The sequence below is a fragment of the Mobula birostris genome, chromosome 9 (genome assembly GCF_030028105.1).
Source record: "Mobula birostris isolate sMobBir1 chromosome 9, sMobBir1.hap1, whole genome shotgun sequence".
NCBI lineage: Eukaryota > Metazoa > Chordata > Chondrichthyes > Myliobatiformes > Myliobatidae > Mobula > Mobula birostris.
The window spans coordinates 148,581,167-148,605,532 of NC_092378.1; the positions used below are offsets into that span (position 1 = coordinate 148,581,167).

Here is a 24,366-nt window from a genome sequence, read left to right on the forward strand (position 1 = left end):
TTTTTTGCAGAAGTACAGTGAAATGCATAAAATTACTACAGTACTGTGCAAAAGTCTTAGACACCAGAGCTACATATGGACAGGATAAGTGCAAGCAGGCTTTTTTCACTGAGGATGGGTGAGACTAGAACGAAAGGCCATGGGTTAAGGATGAAAGGTGAAATGTTTAATGGGAACATGAGGGGAAGCTTCTTCACTCAGAGGGGTAAGAGTGTGGAACGGGCTGCCAGTGGGAATGATGGATGCAGATTTGACTTCAATATTTTGGAGAAGTTTGGATAAGTACCTGGATGGGAGGAGTAGGGAGGGCTGTGGTCTAGGTGCAAGTCGCTGGGACTAAGCAGAACAGTTCAGCACAGACTAGATGGGCCGAAGGTCCTGTTTCTGTGCAGTAGTACATGTATAACAGAGAATGAGTGATCAATCCTTGGCTCAAAACACTGCCTGTTCATTCCCCTCCATACATGCTGCCTGACTTGCTCAGTTTCTCTTATATTTTGTGTGAATTACTCCACACTTGTACGGACGTGTTTATCCACGGCTTTAAAATAGATGAAAACGTAAAAAAGTGAACACAGAAAATATCAAAAAGTACTCAGCAGGTCAGGTAAATTCTAAGGTAAAAGATATGGATTATTTAAAAAATATTCTGTTGATAAACCTTGCAAATCAATCATAGAATAGATGCCACCACAGGGAAAAACTCATCATTCAATGAGAAATAAATCCAAGGAGTTGGATTACACATTCCAGTACATCAGTGCTATCTAGTCTTAAACCATGACCTTTGCCTGCAAAACACTTGTGGCTTCTGTCCTGATCAGTAGGTCAGTCCTGGGATCAGCATGAATATGCCATTACAAAGATGACAGTGCCTCTACCTTCTTAGAGATTTGTGTAGATTTGGGATGTTAACAAAAACTTTTACAAACTTCTATAGATACAAGCTGGAGAGTATCCTAACCATTTGCATCACAGCCTGATATGGAAACAGCAATACCCAGGAATGGAAAAGACTACAAAAAGTGGTGGATACAGCCCAGTCCATTACAGACAAACTGCTCTCCACCAGTGAGTACATTTACATGGAATGCTGCCACAAGAAAGCAGCATCTATCATCAAAGACCCCCACCATCCAGACCATTCGGTCTTCTCACTACTATCACTGGGCAGGAGATACTGGAGTCTTAGATCCCATACCACCAGATTCAGGAACAACTATTACCCTACAACCATCAGGCTCCTGAACTGGTGTGAATAACTTCACTGACCTCAACTCTGAACTGATTCTATGACCTAGACTCACTTTCAAGGACTCCACAACTCATGTTCTCTGGATTATTTTTTTCATTTGAACAGTTTGTCTTCATTTGCACATTGGTTGTTTGTCACTCTTTGCTTATGTATGGTTTTCCATAGATTCTATTGTATTTCTTTATTTTTTTCTGTAAATGCCTGCAAGCAAATGAATCTCAAGGTTGTATATGGTGACATATACATAGTTTGATAATAGATATACTTTGAACTTTAGATTTGACTGTCAACATATGGGATACAAACAGAAGTCCATTTGGAACCAGACTCATCAGATGTGTTGTCCTGGTGCTCGATTTGCAGAAAAGCTGAAGGCACCATGCATAGTCTGGCATCTTTTACCATTTTAACCATGGAATTGAGGTGTCTAACTTGCAGATTGTTCTGGTGAATCATCACTTAAGTCACTATCCAGAACAAGTGGTTGCTAGAAAACTCCTGAAACAATCAGCTGCCCATGGGACCACCACACTGACAATTGCTGTTGTGCAGCGAGTCACGCCCCTGAAGAAACAGCATGTCAGTCTTGACCTTAAAGTAGATCATATACCTGTAGATTCCATTAATAGGTACAATCTTTAATGTAGACATCAGTTCTAGATTATCATTATAACAGTTTCTCATAAGGTACATAAAAATGCTGTAGTTGTCCTCTGGCCAAGTTCCATCATGATGAAGGAAGGACATGCTTGGCCTTTTGACCTCACTTATCTCCTCCTTCTGACTTGTCTTCAATGCTGTTCGTTCCATTTCCTACTGATTAAATATGTTGGATGCTATGCTGTTCCGGGATTCTCAGAGCCAAGATTCAGAGAAGACTTTGGTGTTCTTGACTTCAAAGAGCCAAAATCCACTGAACTGGCTTTCCTTGCATATTCTTGGCTTTTCATTATGCTGCTTCTCTTGTGGGAACCTCTGGCTTCTTTCTAGTGCTTTGGCATCAGGTGAGAAGCTGCTGCTGATGTCAAAACTGGAATATTTGCCACTTCCAACTCATCTCTTGAGTCGTGAGCAGCCTTACATATGTAAAGCTTCAGGTGAATGAGGTTTCATCAGGAATGGGAAAAGTTAAGAGATAAAACACAGTTCAGAGCAGGCAACGGAAAGAAGTAGAGAACAAAATTTAAGGTCCGTGGAGGCCAGGAATGATGTGGTGGAGAGATAGACGATGGTAGAAAGTAAAATGGGACATTAATGCAATGTATGATAAGAGAAAAGCTGAATCAAAAGTATGCACTGTAATTAAAAACAATAGAATCAGTCAAGGGTGATTTTGTTCATTTCTTTTTCCCTCCACACTTTTTCCTGCCAATAAATCAGTTAATCCATCCAATTTTGATGGAGGATCATTGACCTTGGACCAACTTTCAAGGACTCTAGAACTCATGTTCTCAGCATTATTTACATACTTTTTGTTGTATTTGCAGTTTGTCTTTGTTTGCACACTGGCTGTTTGTCATTCTTTGTGTGTAGTTTTTCATTGATTCAATTGCATTTTTTTGTTCTACTGTGAATGCCTGCAAGAAAGTGAATCTCAAAATAGTATATGGTGACATATAGGTATCTAGATAATAAATTTACTTTGAACTTTGAACCTTAAATATGACTTCTTTCCCCGCAGCTACTGCCTGACCTGCTGAGCATTTGTACCACTTTCTGCTACTTCAGGTTTTAAGCTTCTGTGTTTTTCCATTTTTTCATTAGGAATACAATGTTTGGAGAAGGATATCTTTCTTTTGTTCATATTTACCTTTGCGGAAACTTGACACGTATCAGGAAGTGCCAGAGATTCTCCAATGTTGATCAGATGTGGATGTAGCGCTTGTGCTGAGCTGCCCCTTATCACTGCACCCAAGACCATCAGATGAGCAGTACAAGCAGATTTCTCAAGAGCTGTCAAAATCAACTTCAAGGAGACCTCAGGTTCCACAAAGGTTCCAATCAGCTCTGCTGCTTTCAACGACTAAAAATTAGAAAGGTAACAAGATGTTAAGAAATGAATTTTTAAAGCTGGAATATCTTAAACTTATTCCGATCTGCAATAAATGCACATTTATTGCATATATTACAAAATCATTATTAAACACAAATAATCATCAAGCTTTGGCTAAAATTAAATCTTTATAATATGACATTGGATAGAGGAAAGATATTAGGGTGGCAATGATACCACAGTCTAAACATACTGCCTTCAAACTGCAGTGCTAATCAATTAACACACACAAAATGCTGGTGAAACACAGCAGGCCAGGCAGCATCTATAGGAAGAAGTACAGTCGACGTTTCGGGTCGAGACCCTTCATCAGGACTAACAGAAAAAAAGAGATAGTAAGAGATTTGAAAGTGGGAGGGGGAGGGGGAGACCCGAAATGATAGGAGAAGACAGGAGGGGGAGGGATGAAGCCAACAGCTGGGAAGTTGACTGCTACATCAATTACTCTGTTGATCAAAGCCACTATTACTAGTGTTGAATTTATACTGTTATGACTTGCATGTGGAAAAAAACTGCAATCTGATCAAAAAATATTTTTTTAAAAAGTGTATTTAGGTATGTTAAAAAATTCCCAAAATAGGCAAAAATAACCTTTAAGATTAAAGTTATAGCCATTTATACATTTTAAAACAATAAATAGAATTGAATTGAAATGACTTTATTTCTTACATCCTTCATAATAAGTAAAAATCTTTAGGTTACATCTCCGTCTAAATGTGCGATGTGCAATTTATGGTAATTTGTAATAAATAGTATGTACAACAGGATAGTCAATATAGCATAGAAATAAAATTGTATCAGCGTGAATTAAACAGCCCGATGGCCTGGTGAAACAAGCTGTCCTGGAGACTGTTGGTCCTGGCTTTTATGCTGTGGTACCATTACCCAGATGGTAGCAGCTGGAACAGTTTGTGGTTGGGGTGACTCAGGTCCCCAATGATCCTTCGGGCCCTTTTTACGCACCTGCCTCTGTAAATGTCCTGGATAGTGAGGAAGTTCACACTTACAGATGCACTGGGCTGTCCGGACCACTCTCTGCAGAGTCCTGCGATTGAGGGAGGTACATTTCTCATACCAGGCAGTGATGCAGCCAGTCAGGATGCTCTCAATTGTGCCCCTGTAGGAAGACCTTAGGATGTGGGGACTCATACCAAACTTCTTCAACCGTCTGAGGTGAAAGAGGCACTGTTATGCTTTTCTCACCACACAGCCCGTATGTAGAGACCATGTGAGATCCTCGGTGATGTATATGCTGAGGAACCTAAAGCTGTTTACCCTCTCAACTCTAGATCCATTGATGTCAATAGGGGTTAGCCTGTCTCCATTCCTCCTGTAGTCCCAATAAAAGAAACCTATCAACTAACCTCTGGCTGTCAAACTCTTTTTAACATGATCTTACTGCTACTGTTCCTACCAAATGGGATTGAAAAAAAATCTTCAATTGAAATAAGCCTGAATGCAGTACACCTGCACACCTGCTTGTTAATGCAAATATTTAATCAGCCAATCATGTGGCAGCAACTCATTGCAAAAAAGCATGCAGACATGGTCAAGAGGTTCAGTTGTTCAGACTAAACAGCAGAATGGGGAAGAAATGTGATGCAATGACTTTGATCATCGAATGATTGTTGGTGCCAGACAGGGTGGTTTGAGTTATCTCAACCACCCCCCCCCACCCCCGCTGATGTCCTGGGCTTTTTATACACAACACGCTCAAGATTTTACAGAGAATGGTGCGAAAAACAAAAAAAAAATTCAGTGAGCAACAGTTCTGAGGGCGAAAACGCCTTGTTAATGAGAAGGGTCAGAGGAGAAAGGCCAGAATGCTTCAAGCTGACAAGAAGGCAATAGTAACTCAAATAACCATGCGTTACAACAGTGGTGTGCAAAAGATCATGTCTGAATGCACAACACATTGAACCTTGAGTGAATGAGGTACAACAGCAGAAGACAATACTGGGTTCTACTTCCGGAGCACCTAGGCGCGACTCGAGTAACAGCAGTACTCTCAATGGATACAATTAAATATTCCCGTTTCAGCCTGTTACAGCTAAAAAGCACAGCTGCTTCCAAGGTTAGTACAGTCAACAAAGATGTCTCAATGTGTTTAAACGAACTATCGCTGCTTAAAACCGACGGAAACAACACAGACTGTGGTTGGAAGTGACCACGGAGAACACCTCGGAGGAAGCACAGGCGTAGTTCAGGATTACAAGTGCATTTAAGGAAACGGAGTTTTAAACTCCCTATACCGACTGTCTTGCTGGCAAACATGCAGTCTCTGGTGAATAAAATCGATGATCTCAGAGCCAGGGTGCTGAATCAGAGGGACATTAGGACTGCATCTGTCCGTTGTTTCACAGAATCCTGGTTAACCCCTTCCCTACCGGATGCAGCGACTCAGATCGATGGGTTTACTATACGCCGTCAGGATAGATCTATACAGCCTCTCAAATGGTGGAGGTGGAGGAGTACGCCTCATGATCAGCTCTTCTTGGTGCACAAATCTATCAGTGCTGTCCCAATTCTGCTCACCAGACTGCTCTACTCTCTGTATACACTCTTTATTTGGAAATGCACGGAGGACTGTGTGTCTCGCAAGATGATCTGGGTATTCCCTAACCGGAAACCTTGGATGAATTATGAGGTCAAGTCCCTTTTGAAGGTTAGAGCTGCGGCTTTTAGGTCCAGGGATACCAGTCGCTACACGGAATCCAGGCGTGAACTCCGGAAAGCCATTAAGGGTGCCAAGAGGCAATATCAAGCCAAGTTGAAAGCCAAGGCTAAGCAAAGGGATGCCAGTAGACTATGGCAGGGTCTAAATGAGATCACTGGGCGCAAAGAAAAGGCTGGGAATATCAATAACTGTGGCACTTCTCTTCCTGACGAACTTAACATATTCTACGCGAGATTCAAACAGAAGAGGAGTGTCCTGCTCCCTCCAGATGAACCAGATCTGGTGGCATCGAGATTCATCATCACCAAGGAGGACCTTAGAAGGGCCTTCCTGAAGATAAATCCAAGGAAGGCGACGGGCCCAGATGGTGTCCCAGGATGGGTTCTCTGGGCCTGTGCAAGCGAGCTAGCTGGAGTGTTTGCTGACATCTTCAACTGCTCCTTGCTTCAGTCTAAGATCCCCTCGTGTTTTAAGAAGGCAACAATAATCCCAGTGCCAAAGAAGAGCAAGGTGGCATGCCTGAATGACTACCGACCTGTGGCTCTGACATCAAATGCTATGAAGTGCTTCAAGCGATTGGTTATGGCACACATCAACCACAGCCTACCGGTCAACCTCGATGCTTTGCAATTCGCCTACCGGAGCAACAGGTCAACAGCAGATGCCATCCCTCTGGCCCTATATTCCTCCTTAGAACACCTGGAGAATAAAGACGCATACATAAGGCTCCTTTTCATTGACTACAGCTCTGCCTTTAATACCATCATTCCAAATAAATTGATTCCTAAGTTTCGAAACCTGGGCCTTAGCACTCAGATCTACAGCTGGATCTTCAACTTCCTCACAGACAGGACCCAGTCTGTAAAAATAGGGGACAAGCTCTCCTCTACAATCACTCTGAGCACCGCTGCCCCACAAGGCTGTGTACTCAGACCCCTGCTGTACTCACTGTACACCCATGATTGTGTAGCCAAGTTTCCATCAAACTCAATATATAAGTTTGCTGATGACACCACAATTGTAGGCTGTATCTCGGGTAATGATGAGTTTGAGTACAGAGAGGAAATTAAAAACCTGGTGGCATGGTGTGAAGACAACAACCTATCCCTCAACGTCAGCAAGACGAACGAATTGGTTGTTGACTTCTTCTGAAGGAGTAGCGGACCACACGGCCCAATTTACATCTGTGATGCGCAAGGGGAACAGGTCAAAAGCTTTAAGTTCCTGGGGTCAATATCACAAATGACCTGATTTGGTCCAACCAAGCAGAGTCCACTGCCAAGAAGGCCCACCAGCACCTTTACTTCCTGAGAAAACTAAAGAAATTTGGCCTGTCCCCTAAAACCCTCACTAATTTTTATAGATGCTCTGTAGAAAGCATTCTTCTGGGGTGTATCACAATCTGGTATGGAAGTTGTCCTGTCCAAGACCGGAAGAAGTTGCAGAAGATTGTGAACATGGCGCAGCACATCACACAAAACCAATCTTCCATCCTTGGACTCACTTTACACCGCACGCTGTCGGAGCAGTGCTGCCAGGATAAACAAGGACAGGACCCACCCAGCCAACACACTTTTCGTCCCTCTTCCCTCCAGGAGAAGGCTCAGGAGCTTGAAGACTCGTACGACCAGATTTGGGAACAGCTTCTTTCCAACTGTGATAAGACTGCTGAACGGATCCTGACCCGGATCTGGGCCGTACCCTCCAAATATCCGGACCTGCATCTCGGTTTTTTTTTGCACTACCTTACTTTCCATTTTTCATTTATTATTTATAATTTAAATTTTTAATATTTACTATTGATTTGTAATCCAGGGAGCGGGAAGCGCAGAATCAAATATTGCTGTGATGATTGTATGTTGTAGTATCAAATGTTCGACGACAATAAAGTATAAAGTGTAAGTATAAAGTATACACGTCTGTGTGGCAAGGCAAAGCTCAAATACCATCTACAAATTTACTGACGATACAACCATTGTTGGTAGAATCTTTGGTGGTGACGAGAGGGCATGCAGGAGAGATATGCCAACTAGTGGAATGGTGCCGCAGCAACAACCTGGCACTCAACGTCAGTAAGATGAAAGAGCTGATTCTGGACTTCAGGAAGGGTAAGACGAAGGAACACATAGAGGGATCAGAAGTGGAGAGAGTGAGCAGCTTCAAGTTCCTGGGTGTCAAGATCTCCGAAGATCTAACCTGGTCCCAACATATCAATGTAGTTATAAAGAAGGCAAGACAGCACCTATACTTTATTAGGAGTTTGAAGAGATTTGGCAAGTCAACAAATACACTCAAAAACATCTGTAGTTGTACTGTGGAGAGCATTCTGACAGGTTATATCACTATCTGGTCCTCCTGCACCCATGGCATGCCCTTTTCTCACTGTTACCATCATGTAGGAGACACAGAAGCCTGAAGGCACACACTCAGCGATTCAGGAACAGCTTCTTCCCCTCTGCCATCGAATTCCTAAATGGACATTGAAACTTTGGACACTACCTCACTTTTTTAATATACAGTATTTCTATTTTTGCACATTTTTAAAAGATCTATTCAACATATGTAATTGATTTACTTGTTTATTATGTTTTATTTATTGTTATTTTCTCTCTCTGCTAGATAATGTATTGCATTGAACTGCTGCTAAGTTAACAAATTTCATGTCACATGCCAGTGATAATAAACCTGATTCTGAACCTAATAAAGTAGCCACTGAGTGTTATAATTAATTCTTCTCTAACTATGCCAGCATATATGCACGTAGATATCAATGTACTTTTTGAATTGTAGGATTTCCTAATTTACTTGCATGATCTAGGAGGTTAATTACACTCAAAATCAACCTAGTTTCAGGCTGAGATTCCCAAACATTCTTTGGGTACCCACTTTCTGGTTTATCAGCTACCTCTCTGCCTCCATTTTAATTGATTAAACACCAATCTGCCCAGTACTAACTCCATACTTCAACAGCTTGTCCACCTTCAGCTAATAAACTTCAGCTGTGGGTGCACAATTAATAAGATATATTACCAAAAAGATAAAGAACCATTTATATGAATTGTTCAATGGGTGACAGATACGCACGTTTTGAACCACAGGTTTCTCCTCATCTGAACATGATCGATACAGGGTACTAAGCAGCAGCTCCATGTGCTGCGTGATGTGATCCTCGGCATGGAACAGCAGCACTATCAGGAGCTGGGATGCTTTAATTCGGGTTGCAGGGACCCAGTCAGTAATGTCTCGACTGACGGCTGGCAGAATCTTGAACAAGTTCCGGAACACCAACTCCCGGCACCCAAGTCCAGGGCGTTCCGCTGAAAGTAAAAGAAAAAAAAATTTTGGTCAAGTAGATCGAAAATTCTATGGGTAAAAATAACTTATGCTGCAAGTGTTAATATATGAAATAATTATGTAAAATTCAAGTTCACCATCTTCATACAAAGCAATGGTTATATTCAACAGCTGTTGCAATTTAGTGAAACAAATTTACTCAAACCAAAAGTATTAACCTTTGCAAATAAATTCTGTTCCGTTCTGGTCACCTCATTATAGGATGGATACAGAGGCTTTAGAGAGGATGCAGAGGAGATTTACCAAGTTGCTATTAGGATTAGGGAACATGTCTTACGAGAAAAGGTTGAGTGAGTTAGAGCTCTACTCTTTGGAACGGAGGAAGATGAGAGGTCACTTGACAGAGGTGTATAAGATGATGAAAGGCATTGATCGAGTGGACTGCCAGAGACTTTTTCCTGGGGTGGAAGTATCTAATAGTAGTAGTAGGCCCTCCGTCGATTGGGGTCAACCATGGATATTGATTCCTAGCTGTCTATGCACGCTAAGGCAGTACAATATGGAGAGCAAGTTGTTGCCCAAGTAGCAAGTTCTCCCTCTCCACCTAGCTGATAAATCCAAAGGAACAACAGAGACTGATACAGTTTGGTACCAACTGAGTTGAAGGAGCTGCCAGTCAGCTTTGAGCTCAATGTAGGACAGCTTCAGGGACTCCAGCTTCAGATTTTTCCTCAGGGTATACCCCTGAGGTCTTCCCCTTAAGTAGGTATAGCCTCAAGGCAGCAGAGTTCTGAAATCAGAGTTTTCCTTCTCCTAGATGAGCTGACAACTACGGCTGATGAGCCCCATCTGCCTGAAGTGACTGGTTTTAAGGTGCCAGGAACCTGTCTTTGCCCCTTCTGCTATCAGTAGAAATGGTTCCACTGGGGTCAGTAGTTAAGCCACACATGAAGGCCAGGAGGCCGTGAACTTCTCTGTCAGAGACTATTTGAAATGCACTCAATTGGAAGCACTTAATTGGTAGTGGGAGCTTATCCCCACTACTCCCCCTGGTTATAACAACCTGAAGCAACCACATACCTAATACAAGGGGACATAACTCTAAATTGTTGGGAGGAAAGTATAGGGTTTTTATTTACACAGAGAACACCCTGCCAGGGGTTGTTGTAGAGGCAGATACCTTAGGTACATTTAAGAGACTCTTAGATAGGCTAAGAAAAATGGAGGGCTGTATGGGAGGGAAGTGTTAGATTGATCTTGGAGTAGGTTAAAGGGCCGGCACAACATAACGGCCATCGGACCTGCACCGTTCTCTATGTTCCATGAAAGTCAGAAATGCAAATTTGATATAACCAATAAATATAATAAAATTAAATATTCAATTTATATTCATATACATAGCAGTGAGAAGGAGCTACTCTGTGTCACTGAATTCCTGTTCGACATTACAGTGCAGCTTCAAGGAAATCTATCATACAAAATATCAGGGTTAGCACCTGCAGTGGTCAGATGGATGTAGAGAACAGAACAGGTTGGAGAAAATCAGGTCAGACAGCAACAAGGCAACAGGGGCAGGCAGAAAACCTATAGAATAAGTGGAGGATAATTTCCATCATCAATCATCGCTCAACCAACATCAGAAAAATCGGAATCAGAGTCACCGGCATATGTCCCGAAATTTGTTAACTTTGCAGCAGTAGTACAATGCAATACTGTACATGATACATATATTTTGAACATTGAATTACATTCAGTATATGTATAGTTAATAGTTAAGTTAAAATAGGCAGTGCAAAAACAGAAATAAATAAAAAAAGGTAGTGAGGTAGTGTTCATGGGTTCAATGTCCATTCAGAAATTGGATGGCAGAGGGGAAGAAGCTGTTCCTGAATCGCTCAGTGTGTGCCTTCAGGGTTCTGTACCTCCTTCCTGATGGTAACAATGAGAAAAGCACAGTAACATATACAAAATGCTGCTGAAACTCAGCAGGTCAGACAGCATCTATGGAGAGGAATAAACAGTTGATGTTTCCGGCTAAGACCCTTCATCAGGATATGGACTTGGCCATTTTCAGGCCACAGTCTCAGCCCAAAACACCTTTATTGCCCTCCATAGATGCTGCCTGACCGGCTGAATTCCTTTGATATTTTGTATGTGTTTACTCTGCATTTCCAGCATCTGCAGAATCTCGTGTTACAAGAAAGCACAGGATCCGGGCATTTATTTCATTGGTGTTCACTTGGTTCTACTGTGGCTAAACCAGCTGGTACATTTTGATTGCACATCAAAAGTATCTTAATTATTGCTGAAAGCTTTATGGGGTTCATCTAGTAATGCAGGCTCTTTTATTTCTAAAGATGGCTCTGCCATAAAAATCTTCAAAGCAGACACCTGGATTTATTTCAGGTGCACATCAACCATGCAATTTCTTTGGGGGTCCAGAAATTGCAGGGCGCATGTGCCCAAGAAACTGACAAGAGGTTTTAACATCTCCTCCTTCCACTATAAATAACAGGCCTCAGAACTACGGGATTGCTGCATACTCAGTGTTTTGTGGCTTGATAATTATAAGTTTAACTAACACAATGAATGCTTTTCCCAGGACTGCTCACAAGTTCAGTGCACAGACTTGTTCATGGTTAAACCAAATTCACTTTCTACCAGCCATAACATTACTGTGCATCAAACAGTGATGGAGTACCATGAAACAGGACGTCTGAATTTAACATTACCTGTATTTTCAAAGTTCAAAGTACATTTATTATCAACGTATGAACTAATACATTAATTATATAATGCATATAATACAAAAAGAAAGAAATGGATGAGTTATCCACACAAAACAGGACTGAGCTTTCAAACCCTATCACTATGCCTCAATGTGGTGCAGTTACCAATAAAGAGAATTAAGTAAAGTTTTAAATGAATTAACCAGATTTTTAAACACCAGGAGGCAGCAACTCCTTCTGTAAATTCAGTAAAGGGGAAAAAAAGCTACTTCAAAATTAGAAACCAAGACCATTTAGAATAGTTTATATGTAAATGTTTGCAAAATTCATGACTTTGTCTTCAAGTTCAAAGTAAATGTATTATCAAAGTACATATATGTCACCATATACAACCCTGAAATTTGTTTTCTTGCATATCCAATAAATTTATAGAACCATAAATATAAAATAATAACCATGATGGAATCAATGAAAAGATCGCACAAACTTGAGTGTTCAACCAAAGTGCAAAAGACTATCTACTATCCAGTTTTGCAAATACAAAAAGAAAGAAATAATAAATAAATAAATAAATAAATAAATAAGCAATACATTCGAGAACAAGAGATGAAGAGTCCTTGGAAATGAGTCCATGGGTCTTCCATAAGCACTTAAAAGGAGGTAGTATTTGATCATAAGCATGAGGAAGCCTGTAGATGCTGGAGATCCAGCAGGTCAGACAGCATCTATGGAAATTAATAAACAGTCGATGTATCAGACTGAGACTCTTCTTCAGGACTGAATAAGAAGTGGCAGGATGCCAGAGTAAAAAGATGGGGGAAGGGAAAGGAGGATAGCTAGAAGGTGATAGGTGAAGCCAGGTGGGTTAGAAAGGTAAAGGTCTGGAGAAGAAGGAATCTGACAGGAGAGGTGAGTGGACCATAGGTGAAGGGGAGGGAGGGGGGACCCAGGGGTAGGTGATAGGCAGGTAAGCAGAGGCCAGAGTTGGGGGTAGAACAGGGGAGAGTGAGGGAATTTTTTTTTAACCTGGAAGGGAAATCAATATTCACATCATCAGGTTAGGGGCTACGAAGACAAGTTGTTCCTCCACCCTGAGGGCGGGCTCATCTTGGCACAACAGGAGGCCATGGACCAACATGTCCGAACTGCAATGGGAATGGGGATTAAAATATTTGGCCACTGCAGAATATTTGATCACTGAATACTATTCCACCTGTTAATGAGATCGTTAGAGCTCTGTGCCTTGAGTTCATCAGCCTAATTTAGACCCATATCCATTTATATTGTAGTGCATGATAAATAATCAATTTTACAATTACTAATTCAGCTTGCCATCTACTAATTTTCTCGTACAAGTGTAGCACTATATTTCCACTACTACATGAAGTGACCCCCCATCTCCCTCCTAAATAGTTTGTTCTCATTTCAACAGTTTGCCCCCTCTCCAAGATTTACAAGTTACAATCACAATCACTCAGTCATTTTGATTCAGTGATTTGCAGTGTTTTAAGCCTGAAAAGATCTTGAAGTGTTTTTACAATTGTAATATTTTGAACTGCACTTTAAGTTTGTCAGGCTTCCTCGGAAGGTCAGATATTGTGTATTAATCTGATAATAGTCATGAGGAAGCAAGGAGCTAGAATAATCTAGAGGGAAACTGGGGGAAAGCTAATATTGTAGACCTCCTGGCGAAGGTTTACTGAAATACAATAGATCAGGTTGACCTTCTGGGTGGAAAATGGTCACATTTCTGGAACGATGCCTCACGTTGAATGGGCAGAGCAAAGGAGACTGACAACAGGTGTTTGTTCCGGAGAGAGAAAATGAAAATGTGAGGTAAAGGGGGAAAAAAATCTTTACAAAAACAATTGTACTGTATAATTACAGATCAATTGATGGCAAAAGGTTAGGTAATAATCAGTGCTTAAAAGAAAAATATGGAGAGGCACTCCCTTTTTGTCCCAAGGCAGCATTTTCAGATTCTGACCATTCTTTCACTTCAGTCCACTAGTTCAGCCATTTGCCTCCCAGCTACCTGTTGTCAAAGATTATGGCCATTAAGTGTCTGCACCTGTATCTCAAGTCAATAACTGCTGATCTGGATGAAAAATTGCTCTATCACCTGGCTGGAACTAAGGACCAGGGCTGACTTCACTTTTCCTCTAACCTTCCATAGCTGTCACCATGATCAAAGAATGGAAAGGTCAGAATGCCAGGTTCATTAACTTGAAAGCAGGCCATGGTGGTCAATGAAGAATTATTAAAAGCCCTGAGTTGCCCCTAAGTTCAACATAGTCTTTTACTTTAAGCTATGATTTAAAACTACTAGATGGCAAACCTATATTCCTCATCATTTATCAAACATACATCTATGGTCCTTATTATTGATCCTAAACACAAACAAATTGCAGTAAACTTGCATGCTGCATTATAACACTATATTCAATTGCAAACATCTTCAATGTTGTTTCTCTACAGAAAACCTTTCAATCTAACTGTATCTCAAAGGAAAACAACTATCAGGAAGTCAGTTCAGATCTAATTTAGAAGATTTAAACAACTTCTGAAAATATGGACAAGAGAAGTGGTGGTTGCAGTTGTAGTGTAAGCATAACACTTTACAGCATTCAGTGATCCAGGTTCAATTCTCACCACTGTCTATAAGGAGTTTGGACATTCTCCCCATGAAGTTGTTTAAATCTTCTAAATTAGATCTGAACTGACTTATTCAGTTTTAGGGGTGTACAGCAGCATAGGGGTTCAGCGTAACACTTTACAGTGCCTAAGATCACTGACTGAGTTCAATTCCCTCCACTATCTGTAAGGAGCTCACATGTTCTCTCCATGATTGTGTGGGTTTCCTCCCACATTCCAAAGGTGTACATTCAGTGTTGCTGGCATTGTGGCAACACTCGTGGGCTGCTCCAGCACATCTTCAGACTGTGCTGATTGTTGATGCAAAGCTACACATTCAAAATGTGCTTCAATATTTTGATGTACGTGTGACAAATACAGTTTATTGTCATCTTCTAAATGGTAATAGGCAAGATTTTTCCATTTAAGTAGAACAAAAGGCTGAGTATTTTTAAACGGTGAATGATGAAGTAATGTTAATGCTTCATAGGATGTGTGTGTCTTCATATATTGGTTGATAGAGCAGACATTTAGGATTACAACTGTGTGATGACTGTATTGCAAAAGGATTCAATATAAGAATAATTATGTCTTGCTAAGAACACACCCAGAGAATTATTCACAGATTTAGTCTTCCTCCATAAGCAAGAATAAGCATGCTATAATAGAAGTGTAATGAAAACTCATCATTAGTTTCTGGGATGGTGGGTTTGTAACACAAGAACAGATTGAGTAAATGCTTGAAACAAATATGTAAGTTTCAACCTCCGTGAATTTATGATGAACATATTTTATATAATTTCTATTTAATGGTTATACATTAGGAAGGATAGATTAATTTTTCATGGTGAAGTATTTCTGCAGCATAAATTTATTTTATCAGTAGTTTATATGTTCATGGGGAGAATGTCCAAACTCCTTATAGACAGTGGTGAGAATTGAACCTGGATCACTGAATGCTGTAAAGTGTTATGCTTACACTACAACTGCAACCACCACTTCTCTTGTCCATATTTTCCCCACCCTCCAGTATCCTCATCACTCCTCACATTTCCAGCTAGCTTTGCATGCAGGAAACTTGTAAATGTACACTTGGTTCCTTTGACCCAACCACTGATCTCAATGGTATCAAGCGACTTCCTGCCAACCTGAGAGTGATCCATTTATTCCTATCCAGGCTATTTAATGATGATATTACCAATAGAAACTTTCACACCTGCTACTGAATAAATTTATCCTCCTGCTTAGAAAGTAAAAGAATGCAAATTCATTTCATAAGATATTATTGCAGAAACACCAGAGGACTAACATTAAAAACACGACATTCAGGTTAGCAGACTAATTGGTCATATGGGTGTAATTGGGCAGCATTGGACTCATTGGGCCTGTTACCAAGCTGTATCTCTAACTAAAAATAAAAGAACTCTCCTCAAGATCTGACGAACATTTAATCTCCAACATGATTAAAAATGCATGATCTAGTTATTATCTCACTGATGTGTGTGGGGCCTGCCTGGTACAAATTGGCTGCTGATGTTTATTTACAAAACAAGAGTGAATACATTTCAAAAGTATTTCACTGACAGGGAAGTACTTAGAAAATCCTGAGGCAATGAGTACAAGTATGTTGGTGCAAAGTCCTTCTTTCACAGGAATTCAGATGGAAATGAAGCGGGCAGAACCTAAACTGACACTAAGTACAGATCTGTCTTCATTTGCTGCTTTTGTGTTGGGAGAAGTTTCTCTCCCCTCCCTCCCATCCCCCAAGACAAAAACCCAAAGAAATAAAATTCACCCACCAAGAGCAGCAGCGCTATTTCGAGACGTCAACTTTTCAACAATAATGTTCTGAAGATCTTTGAAGACATGTTCTTTTATTCTATAATTGCATTTAATTGCACTTAACAACATGCATCTTCACTAATTTCTAGAAAATCTTCTTTGCACAGATTACTTGCACGTCTTGAAAGTTGGTAAAGTCTTTAAACACTCAAGAGTTAATTAATCTTCAAATTTGCCCATGTAAACAAGAGCTTAAGTTACCACACACACAGCTGTGAAACTAATTCTCAGTTTACCATGCATCTCAAATAAACCCAAAGCTTCGAATATGGATGATCTACGTTGTCACTTCCCATCAGGCATTTTTTCTGCATGGCTGCCGCACTTGTTAATCATTTAGTGAACAGCAATCCCATGCTCTCTCTTAAACAAGACAAATTTTGATGCTCTCCTACTCCAATATTCTTAACATATTTCTTTAACATATTCCTGGGATGGCAGGACTTTCATATGATGAAAGACTGGATGAACTAGGCTTATACTCGTTGGAATTTAGAAGATTGAGGGGGGATCTGATTGAAACGTATAAAATCCTAAAGGGATTGGACAGGCTAGATGTAGGAAGATTGTTCCCGATGTTGGGGAAGTCCAGAACGAGGGGTCACAGTTTGAGGATAAAGGGGAAGCCTTTTAGGACCGAGATTAGGAAAAACTTCTTCACACAGAGAGTGGTGAATCTGTGGAATTCTCTGCCACAGAGAACAGTTGAGGCCAGTTCATTGGCTATATTTAAGAGGGAGTTAGATAAGGCCCTTGTGGCTAAAGGGATCAGGGGGTATGGAGGGAAGGCTGGTACAGGGTTCTGAGTTGGATGATCAGCCATGATCATACTGAATGGCGGTGCAGGCTCGAAGGGCCGAATGGCCTACTCCCGCACCTATTTTCTATGTTTCTATGTTTCAACATGTTCTAACTATAACACATCTTGAAAATATTAGTAACACACATAAAAAATGCTGGTGGCAGCATCATAGATGCTGCCTGGCCTGCTGCGTATACCAGCATTTTTTATGTGTGTTGCTTGAAATTCCAGCATCTGCAGATTTCCTCGTGTTTGCGTTGGAAATATTAGTTATTTTATTTAGAGATACAGCACAATAACAGGCCCTTCCAGCCCAATGAGTCCGCACCACTGAGTTATACTCAGTTATGTCTGTATGTTTTTAGAACGTGGGAGGAAATTGGAACACCTGGAGGAAACCCAAGTGGTCACAGGGAAAGAGTACAAGCTCCTTATGGAACTGAATGTGGGTTGCTATCTCTTTAATAGCATATGCTAACTGCTACGCTACCATGCTCCCTCCAAACTGATTAAGAAAATCTGTTCAGAATTTGAGTAGACCTTGTCACCACTTCCAAGTTGAAAAAGCAGTTCAAATGGTTCTGAAGCATTACAATATTTTGGGATAATTGCAATGAAATTTAGATAATATCAGTGGCATGAACAATTCACACACTCACACAGAGTTTACATATTGCTCAACTTTTCCTTTGGATACAAGAGATTAGCTTCTTCAGACATCTGGTGTCTGAATTAATCTGTGGGAGTTTGATGTAAATCAAGTTTATGAATAAAAACCAACTTCTACACGTTCCTCTTTGTATGAACAACCTGTTTGCCACTGCTTGTTTTATTTCTCAATGAATTGACAGATATAATCTTGCAATCTGGAAAAAAAGCATTTTTTAAACTAATGGGTGTGTTTCCTTTAAACCGGTAAATTTATTTGACTAAACATGAAAAAATTGTCCCTCTGGAGCCGAGAATGAACACTGAAGATTACATTTATGATGCTGCACTTGGGAACTCACAGAACACAAAGAACTGAATTGCCAGGTTCTTGTCTGCAGTTTATCTTGTTTCTTGTGAATTCCGCTTGTATGATGTTGTGCGTCTGTGATGCTGCAACAACTAAATTTTCCATTGCACTTGTGCATGTGACAATAAACTTGACTTTGACATATTCCATCTGGGCAGAATCCCATTTATGACGCTTTGCATTTTATTGGGTAGATCAGCTTGTTTGTTTTAAGAGACAACTCTACTCATTCTGGACACATGCATACAGATAAGCCATTAACCTACTTAGTGCAAGGATGAGGAGTGATAACTGAAAATTTCTGCTTTCTAAATATGTAAATTGTGATTAAATAGATTTTAAACTATCTGTATTCAATTCAGCCATGAAAATCAAGTGGGTAATATAGTAAAGAGGGTGGTGGGGTGGAGATACGTCTCTACAAAACGAGGTATAAGGCGCTCCTTCTCTCCACTAGCCTGCAGGTCACCCTTGGGCAAGGTGTAGCACCTGCTTAGCCCCCTGATCAGGGTCACGTGAAGCTACGGGAGCAACTGGTGCATATCCTAAGTCCTGGTTATGAGACCATTGACGCCTTTGAAGGCTGTTAAAAAATGGCTGGGATCACCCGTCTTGTAAAGACACTGCTCAGAAGAAAGCAATTGCAAACCACTTCTGTTGGAAAAAAATTGCTAAAACCAAGATCCCACACGTCTTACAACACGGCAAATAATGATGATGATGATGAATATAGCGAAGAATTAATACTTCATGGTGGAATTCATTTTTTAAATGTTTAAAAACTGAAATAAAAGTTTCCAGAGCTTTCCATTTTTATTTGACCCCCGGGTTTGCATCATCACCATACAGTTTATATAAAGTGGGAATATTTTAACTCCAACACCAAATCAACTCTGTAAATATATTCTCATGAAACACATTACCTATAATAATATAACCAACGGCCAAAACTGATATGGTTTTATACAATGCAGGCAAACTGTTTGCAAACTCCAACAGATGAAAGGAAGGTTAATACTCAAAACAGAAATATTGTCATTGTTTTAAAGACTAATGGAGAGAGAAACGGGTAGATCTTAAAAGTGAAACAGGTGGAATGGTTCTCAACGAAGCCATGACATGCAACATTTTATGGTCCACACTCCTCAGACTTTTAATTGGTTATTCATGTGTGTGGGAACAGTGGCCACCTTATAAGCGAGAGCTATCAGCTACTGAGTGGTTAGCCACATCTGCTCAGTTAATTAATAGTAAAGCCATAAGCAATGTCACACCATTGACACTTCACACATGGTGTGGCAAGCAATGTTTTCTGTTATGTTTGATACATTATACACATACAGCATATTAATCTGTACCCACCTGATGCTTGGTTAGATTGGATAATTGAATAGATCGGAAAAAAACAAAAATCGACTGACCCTTGAAATGAAAACACTAAATGTTCTCATATATCTTTGATCAACATTTAAAAACAACACACTAAAGCTGCTAGCTACTGTTTGCAGTGTTTATAAGCTCTGATATCCTTGCGAAAGTTGACACCCTCACAAATGACTAGAAATGGAAACTTTGCATCACTTGAAGAATAATTTCCTAAATGAACTGTGAAATTAATGCAACTTTTATCATAATTTCTGTACCAGCCACTAATCACTATATCACTTACTCTGTAGAAAGCATGTTTGGATATATAATAATTTAAGGTTAGTAATGAAATCTGCAAAGGACTGAAATTCAAAGTGCAAGGTAAATTTATTATCAAGATACACATCTGTCACAATATACAACCCTGAGATTCATTTTCTTGCAAACGTACTCAATAAAACCATAGTAGAATCAATGAAAGACCGCACCAACAGAGCAGACAACCAATGTGCAAAAGACAACAAACTGTGCAAATACAAAAATAAAGAGATGAAGAGTCTTTGAAAGTATATCCATAGGTTGTGGGAACAGTTCAATGATGGGGCGACTGAAGTTATCCCTCTGGTTCAAGAGCCTCATGGCTGAGGGGTAATAATTGTTCCTGAACCTGGTAGTGTGTGGCCTGAGGCTCTTTTACCTTCTTCCTAAAATAGCTTTCAGTAATTATACGGCAGAGAACCATATTATATTCAACACGTGTCACTCAGTGGCCACTTTATTAGGTACACCTCCTCATTAATGACAATCATAACTCAATGCATAAAAGCATGTAGACATGGTCAAGGGGTTCAGTTGTTGTTCAGACCAAACACCAGAATGGGGAAGAAATGTGATGTAAGTACTTTGACCATGGAATGTTTGTTAATGTTGGATGGGGTAGTTTGAGTATCTCAGAAACTGCTGATGTGCTGGGATTTTCACACAAAACAATCTCTAAAGTTTACAGAGAATGATGTGAAAAGCTAAAAACATCCAGTGAATGGCAGTTCTGTGGGCAAAAATGCCTTGTTAATGAGAGAGGTACAGGAGCGAGATATGCCAACTAGTGGAATGGTGCCACAGTAACAACCGGACACTCAAAGTCAGTAAGACAAAAGAGCTGATTGTGGACTTCAGGAAGGGTAAGACAAAGGAACACATAGAGGGATCAGAAGTGGAGAGAGTGAGCAGCTTCAGGTTCCTGGGTGTCAAGATCTCTGAGGATCTCACCTGGTCCCAACATATCTATGTAGTTATAAAGAAGGCAAGACAGCACCTATACTTTATTAGGAATTTGAAGAGATTTGGCATGTCAACAAATACACTCAAAAACTTCTATAGTTGTACTGTGGAGAGCATTCTGACAGGCTGCATCACTGTCTGGTATGGAGGGGCTACTGCACAGGACCGAAAGAAGCTGCAGAAGATTGTAAATCTAGTCAGCTCCATCTTGGGCACTAGTCTACAAAGAACCCAGAACATCTTCAGAGATCGGTGTCTCAGGAAGGCAGCATCCATTGTTAAGGACCTCCAGCACCCAGGGCATGCCCTTTTCTCACTGTTACCATCAGGTAGGAGGTACAGAAGCCTGAACGCACACCTTCAGTGATTCAGGAACAGCTTCTTCCCCTCTGCCATCTGATTCCTAAATGGACATTGAACCCATGAACACTACCTCACTTTTTAAAATATACAGTATTTCTGTTTTTGCACTTTTTAAAATCTATTCAATATATGTAATTATATCAGTAATATACTTGTTTATTTGTTATTATTTTGTGTATTCTTTATTTTTTTTCTCTCTGCTAGATTATGCATTGCATTGAACTGCTGCTGCTAAGTTAATAAATTTCACGTCACATGCCAGTGATAATAAACCCGATTCTGATCCTGAGGTCAGAGAATAGCCAAACTGGTTCCAGCTAACAGGAAAGTGACAGTAACTCAAATGCTCACGCATTTCAACAGTGGTGGGCAGAAGAGCATCTCTGAACACACTGACCTTGAAGTGGATGGCCTAGAGCTGCAGAAGACCATGAGCATACACTCAGAGGCTAACTTTATTAGGTACAGGAGGTTTATGTGTAAACCTCCCTGCAATGAGTGCTTACAGGCAATAGAAAGACACTGCAACAATTGCGAGGAGGGCATTACTAGTAACCATTTTCCTGTCTGTGAACTGGTGAATGGGACTGCATTGATCAGACTTCAAGAAAGACCTAACAGGTGCAGAGGAAGGCTGCAATAGTGCAGGGTCCCCAGCCCCTTACACTCCATAGCACTGGAGCTTGACCAAGATCTGTCAAGGACTATGCATCGGGCTTGCTACATTAAACAAAGTCATGCACAAGCGTTCTCTATTAAGGGAATCCACCATTACATCCCAGTTATCTGGATACTGGATCAGTCTCTACAGCCACCTAAGGACCCATCAATAGGCAACCCCTTTGGAGAACATCATACTCAACTCAAGTAATTGCACTATCTAACCTATTGGAACTGGTGTTGGGATAAATACTTGCCCTGGAAACAAGGGCGGATCATAGCAATTCTGTCAAATCTGTGAACCACATATACACTATCTGAGCCAGTAATGTATGGTCACTATTTTAGACCTCATTTCCGTAGCAACTGAAAAGTCTGCACTGTATTTGATTCTCCCGATATTTCATCATATCGATCCTCCACAATAAATTTCCTTGTATATCTGTTGTTCATTTACATTTTGTATTTCCCACACGAAGAATATACACTTGTGGCCACTTTTTTAGGTCCATCTAAACACCTGTTCATTAATGCATATATCTAATCAGACAATCGTGGCAGCAACTCAATGCATAAAAGCATGTAGACATGGTTAAGAGGTTCAGCAGAATGCAGGAAAAATGTGATCTCAGTGACTTTGACCATGGAATGATTGCTTGGTGTGACACGGGGTAATCTGAATTTCTCAGAAACTGCTGATCTTTTGGGATTTTCATGCACAACAATTTCTAGAGTTTACAGAGAATCGTGTGAAAAAAAAATCTAACGAGCTGTAGTTCTGTGGGAGAAAGTGCCCTATTAATGAGAGAGGTCAGAGGATAAAGGTTAACTTGAAGGTTGAGTCATTGGTAAGGAAGCCATATGCAATGTCAGCATTCATTTTGCGAAGACCAGAATATAAAAGCAAAGGTGTAATGCTGAGATTTTACAAGACATTGGTCAGACCATATTTGGAGTACTGTGAGCAGTTTTGAGTCCCTTCTCTCAAAAAAGATGTGCTGGCATTGGAGAGGGACCAGAAGATGACGTTGAGAATGATTCCCAGATTAAAGGTTTAATGTACGAGAAGCATTTGATGGTTCTGGGCCTGTACTTGCTGGAGTTTAAAAGGATGAAGGGGAATCTTACTGAAACTTTTTGAATATTGAAAGGCATATATTAAGTGGATGTAGAGAGGATTTTTCCTATAGTGGGTTAGTCCAGGATCAAAGGGCACAGCCTCAGAATAGAGGGACATCCCTTTGATACAGAGAGGAGGAAGAGGAATTTCTTTAGCCAGCGGATGGTGAATCTGTGGAAATCATTGCCACAGACAACTGTGGAGGCCAAATTATTGGGTGTATTTAAAGCAGAGCTGATAATTTCTAATTAGTAAGTGCGTCAAAGGTTATGGGGAGAAGGGAGGAGAATGGGGTTGAGAGGGATAATAAATCAGCCATAAATCAGAATCAATGGGCTTAATGGCCTAATTCTGTTCCTAATTCTTAATGGTCTAATGGAGAATGGCCAGACTGGTTCAACCTGACAGGAAGGCAACAGTAAACTCAAATAATCATGCATTACAGCAGAGGTATGCAGAAGAGCATCTCTGAATGCACAACACGCCGAACCTTGAATTGGGCAGGCTACAGCAAGCAAGCATGAACATACACACTCAGTGGTCACTTTATTAGGTAGGAAGGGTACATAATAAAGTGGCCACTGAGTGTGACTACCAAGAGCCAGAGAGAGAAGCAGCATGGTAAAATTTGTTTTGTGGCACTCAGGGACGTGTTTAAGTAAACTGCTAAATATCAGGAAGTGCCAAATTCTTGTTCAATGGAATTACCACGTGAGCACTTAGATAATAGTAATTCTAGTTTGAGCAGAGAATAACTGATGATTTGTGCTTGCTTAACCAACCTCACAAACATTAACAACACAAATCCCACTTCCTGATATGAATACTTATTCAAGAGAACTTCATGAACATGAGAAGCTGCTCTATGCAGCACATTCTGTAGCAATACAACACCGGTGTTAGCTTAGAAAAGGAAGGGATGTGGAAACATTCAATTTCTGCGCCTGCAGAAGGTCACGGTTTTTGGGAATAGTGTAAAGGAGCATTTTGATGCAGTAACCCTAGAGACATGCATTTAAGTCCTCAGGTCAAGTGGCCAAACACACTGAAGGCTTTTAAATCACAAAATATTGATAGCATGAGCTACTTTACACAAAGCTTGGCGGTGCCACCTTGCTTTAATTATAGAATGTTATTTCATCTTAAGAAAATGATGCAAGAATTACATTCTTATTGACCTCTGTTGACGGGAGGTGAGTGAGAAAATTAACATATAGGAATTTCAAAAGAAACAGATACAAATTGTGATCATGTTCAGTGTTATCCCTTG

At 40.4% G+C, this 24,366-nt stretch overlaps 1 protein-coding gene across 1 annotated transcript in view; it reads right to left on the bottom strand.

The window, feature by feature from the left end:
• The window catches only part of LOC140203181 (dynein axonemal assembly factor 5-like), a 188,119-nt gene that overhangs the window by 105,431 nt on the left and 58,322 nt on the right, over window positions 1-24,366 (bottom strand). The window contains exons 5-6 of the mRNA XM_072269098.1: window positions 9,070-9,302; window positions 3,066-3,278 (exon numbers count right to left, since the gene is read on the bottom strand). Of these exons, the coding sequence (XP_072125199.1) occupies window positions 3,066-3,278; window positions 9,070-9,302 (446 nt within the window). The remainder of the gene's footprint in view (window positions 1-3,065; window positions 3,279-9,069; window positions 9,303-24,366) is intronic.